A 4,200-nucleotide genomic window follows, 5' to 3' on the forward strand; every position below is an offset into this window, starting at 1 on the left:
TGGCCAATAATTAAATCATATACACATGTGTAATATTAGGCTGATCGCGTGCCAGAAGATTATCGTTATTCTCACGCTGTTATTCTTGTTGCTATTAATGCGATTAGCTTCATCGCAATACTTTACCGTTTTCTATTTTCTTTTCCAATCACTTCATCGTTTTCATTGATATTATTATTTTCGTCGCATCATTGTCACGGTTGATCAGATTACCCGATACATCTAATATTACGTATCGGTGACGGATTTTTTTGAGTGATTTATCAGGCGCGAGAAGCGTGATATTTCCTGTGAAATCGTGATGCTAGAAAATTGAAAATAATAATCGAATACCGTCTCGAGGATAAAGAGATAAATAACAAGACAAAGTGTAAGTTTCATTATCGTTTAATTACTGATATTTCACGCGTGAATCATGAAATCCATGATTTTTTTTTTCCAAGTTTTCTTCACCGAACATTACATACTATAGTAATTAATATACAGACGAGTCAGAATTGGTACACAACTGCAAAATGTGGTATTATATACGTACGCATTTCACGGATAAATGTATTTATATGTAAGTATGTATTGAGATAACGGGCCGGAAATGATTAAAATTATACAGGTATATAATAATAAACTTTGAAAAACATTACAATATTAATATTTATACGTGTATGTATATACATATATTCATTGTTATACTTTTTTTTTTTGTGATTTTCACTGTATTTCTTTCACTTCAAAATATTACGTGTATGAATGTATGTGCACGCATTTATATATGTATATACACATACATGATAATTATTATTTATAATATGAATAACTCTCGAAGAATAATATAATATCACAGTTTATATTATGGACATTGAATTGCATACGCGTGAAGTACATATATATATGTATATACATGTACATATATGTATATGTATATATATGTATATATATGTATGTATTTATATATACACGTATACACACGTGTGTGAACGTATATCATGTAAACACAGTCGCGCAATAGTCGATTTCAAATTTCTTCCCCATATTTGCTCCATTATATACACAACACATCTCTACAATGTATGTATAATTACGAATTTTTTTTTTCTAGGACGAAACAGACCAACATAGAAAAACGAAAATTCGAAGAAAATTATACAACACACGCGCACTTTACAGCAGAGAACATGTCAAACTCAGCGAATAACGTTATGCGGGGTGATTGATTGTTTGAAACGGAAAGAAAATAAAATGAGAAAAAAAAAAAGCAAGGGAACAGCACTACGATATTGGAGCGGAACACTCACTCTCTCCACAGTTCCCGAGCTCAGCCGTCAATCCCGTAAATCGCAAAGCTATCAAGCCGATTGGTTTCAGTTGTCAAAATAAAGTGAGGGTAACACAATATTATTTAGTAATGGTAGTAGTAACAATAGTGGCATAGCCGTCGCATAGATCAAGTGTTCTCACGCAATGTCATATATCTATACAATTAATGGCGTAACGAGATTACTCAATAATAATGATGATGATGATGATAATAATAATAACAATAATAAACGTATAATACAAATGTAAGATTCTTACGCACACGGATGGTACTTTGTCCCATCAATATAACTATACGATTAGTTGCGCCGATAATGCAATGTAACGTCGCAACGTAAAATATTGTTAATTCACGAATTATCCACATACCATGTATGTATATATATGTATGTATGTATGTATGCATGTGTATATATATATACATATACATATATATACAGTACATGATAAACTCGAAGTATTTCAACAACGTCTGATTCGGCGCTTCGTGAAACAGAACTGCGCCCACCGCTGGACAGCAGCTTGTAACTAGCGAGAGAAGACAGGAAAATAAAAAATATATATAAGTAAAACCGACAACGAAAAGTTGGTATTTACAGTTAACCACCCACTGGTAACGAAGAATCGACAATTAAAATTCACTGATGAACCGCGGCACCAATCCTCTGTCCGTATATCGCGTAGGGCGAATAGTAGGGTCCCAGAGCGTTGAAAGCGCTGTACGGAGATGCGGCGAGAGAAGCCGGCAGCGGTCCCGTCGGCGGCTTGCCGTAGGGGTGATACCTGGCGCTGAGGGGGCTGAGGGACGGCGCTGGGTAGGCGGCGGCGGCGGCGGCGGCGGCGCGGTGAAGGGCCGCGGAGGGCGAGAGGAGCGGGTGAGCGTGAGGCGGTGCGGTCATGAGGCTGGCCGAGGAGGTCGCGGGGTCACCGCCGCCGAGGTTGGTGTGGCTCCTTAAATGCTGGAGGAGCTCGTCAGAGGCGGAGAACCGCTTGCCGCAGTAGGACTCGCCGGCCACCCAGTTGCAGACGTAGGGTCTTCCGCCCCCCATCGACGACTGGTACGACAACGACGGCGGCGGCATAGGGCCCAGACTCGAGAGCGCCATCGCCAGGCCGTATTTCTGGTGGTCGCACTGGGTGCAGCCGCTGGGACACGAGCCGGCGCCCATCATCATCTGCGCGTTGTGCATGCTGTACTGACACCCGGTGCAGTATGGGTCCTTGCAAACGGGGACCAGCGCCTCGCCACCGGCCGGTGTTTTTACCCGTGCGTAGCTCAGGTAAGGGCTTCCGGCCCCCGAGCCTGGCGTCGGGCCCGGATAGCCGAGCAGCGCGGCGGCTGCGGCGTGGTGATGGGAGAAGGGCGAGGCGCCGGCGAAGGGCGGACGGAAGGCGGGATTCTCAGCGAGGCCCGGGGGGCAGCACAGCGCGCTGCCCCCGAAGCCGGAGTGCTTGTAGGCGCTCAGCGCGGCGGCCGAGTCCTTCTGATGGCCGGAGAGGATCTCCATGCCGGATCGGATTATGGGGCTGGCTCCGGAGGCGGCTTGGCCGTGCGGCGAAGAGTTCGTCTTGTCGCGGGCATCGCCGGGCGTCTTTCGCCCGCCGCCCGTCGGCGGTGATGCTGATTTTCTGCTCAACGGCGTCCCGCTTCCGGAGGACGATGACTTCTTGTCCCCGCTGCTTGGCGTCGTACTTTCACACACTATCGCACTGTTATCCTGCCCACTCGCACTGTGCACACTCGCCTTCGAACCCGGCCGACCGTCCTCGGATGACGAGGAGGACGAGGACGACTTCTTTGTCACGACGTTAGTCTCGTAAGGCTTGAAGCCAAGTGGCTTGGATTCCTGCGGGCTGCATCGCGTTCTTTCGAGTTTTACCGCCGGTGGAGAACGCGTGCTCGACGCTGAGATTCCCTTCGACGGCTTGTCCAGTGGAGAGATCATCGGTTTCGTCGGTGAGTCCGCACCGATCTGACTGCACGTCTGCGCCAGCAGAGCCAGGGGGCTCTTCTTGGCGTCCAGCTGTAACACGGAAAAACGAAAATGAAGTTTAGTTATCCGATTGTAGAAATTTGATATTGAGAATCCGACGTTTCGAAATTATTCGCATGAACGAGGAAAACGGAATACGGTCCTTGAAATTTGAAATACCAACCGTTGTAGGTAGGGGGGAAAGGTAATCCGGTTGAAGATACTGATTATGTCCGGAGGTCAACATGCCGCTTTCTTCAAGCACAACCATTTGTCCACACTGTAATACCGAAGCGTATATATCCACAATAACACAGAAGAGGTACCCGTTTCAACGAAACGATCACAGATCACTGGTCCGACCGAAAGTCGACGACGATGATGACGATCGTCGGCAACCGTAGCGAGGGTCGCCTAGTCGAATGGAACTATCTCACAATCAGTCAGTGAGCACGATGAACTGGTTCATAAATTACCGTTGTATATTTGACCGCACGCGTTGCAACAACGATTCAACATCGGTGAAACTTACGGATTAAGATAAGAAAAATCAACGAAAAACGGGGAAAAAAAAAAATTGACCGACAATTATCATCGAACGACGAAGCGACGCGAACTGTTCGGGATCCGGTGAAGAAGTGAGGAGCTTCCGCGACCTCCTGAGATTCTGGAGTGGCGAGCGACACTCGCGCCGTCTGTCGGATCCCCCTCCAGACCGCCGCCGCCTCTCAATCCCCACTAGAGCGAGCATCGGGTGGTGGGGAGCGGCGGGAGGGGGAGGCAGCATTCTAATTCAACACGCCACCCATGATGTTAGCCCGACGATGACAGCTCCCATCCCGACTTTGATATTTCACCGCTTTTACAGCCTCCCCGCCCCCCGCTCGACGGGCGCTGCTGAGCTGCGGCGCCG

General features: G+C 47.1%; 1 protein-coding gene across 1 annotated transcript; it reads right to left on the minus strand.

Moving 5' to 3' along the window:
* Positions 1-371: 371 nt before the first annotated feature.
* LOC124179918 (zinc finger protein Noc) lies at positions 372-3,933 on the minus strand. The gene is made up of 2 exons (XM_046564793.1): positions 3,472-3,933; positions 372-3,338 (listed from the first exon to the last, which is right to left on the minus strand). The coding sequence occupies exons 1-2, from the start codon at positions 3,556-3,558 to the stop codon at positions 1,953-1,955; spliced, it is 1,473 nt and encodes a 490-aa protein (XP_046420749.1). The 5' UTR covers positions 3,559-3,933; the 3' UTR covers positions 372-1,952.
* Between the last annotated feature and the right edge of the window lie 267 nt (positions 3,934-4,200).

This window comes from Neodiprion fabricii, chromosome 4, assembly GCF_021155785.1.
Source record: "Neodiprion fabricii isolate iyNeoFabr1 chromosome 4, iyNeoFabr1.1, whole genome shotgun sequence".
Lineage (NCBI taxonomy): Eukaryota > Metazoa > Arthropoda > Insecta > Hymenoptera > Diprionidae > Neodiprion > Neodiprion fabricii.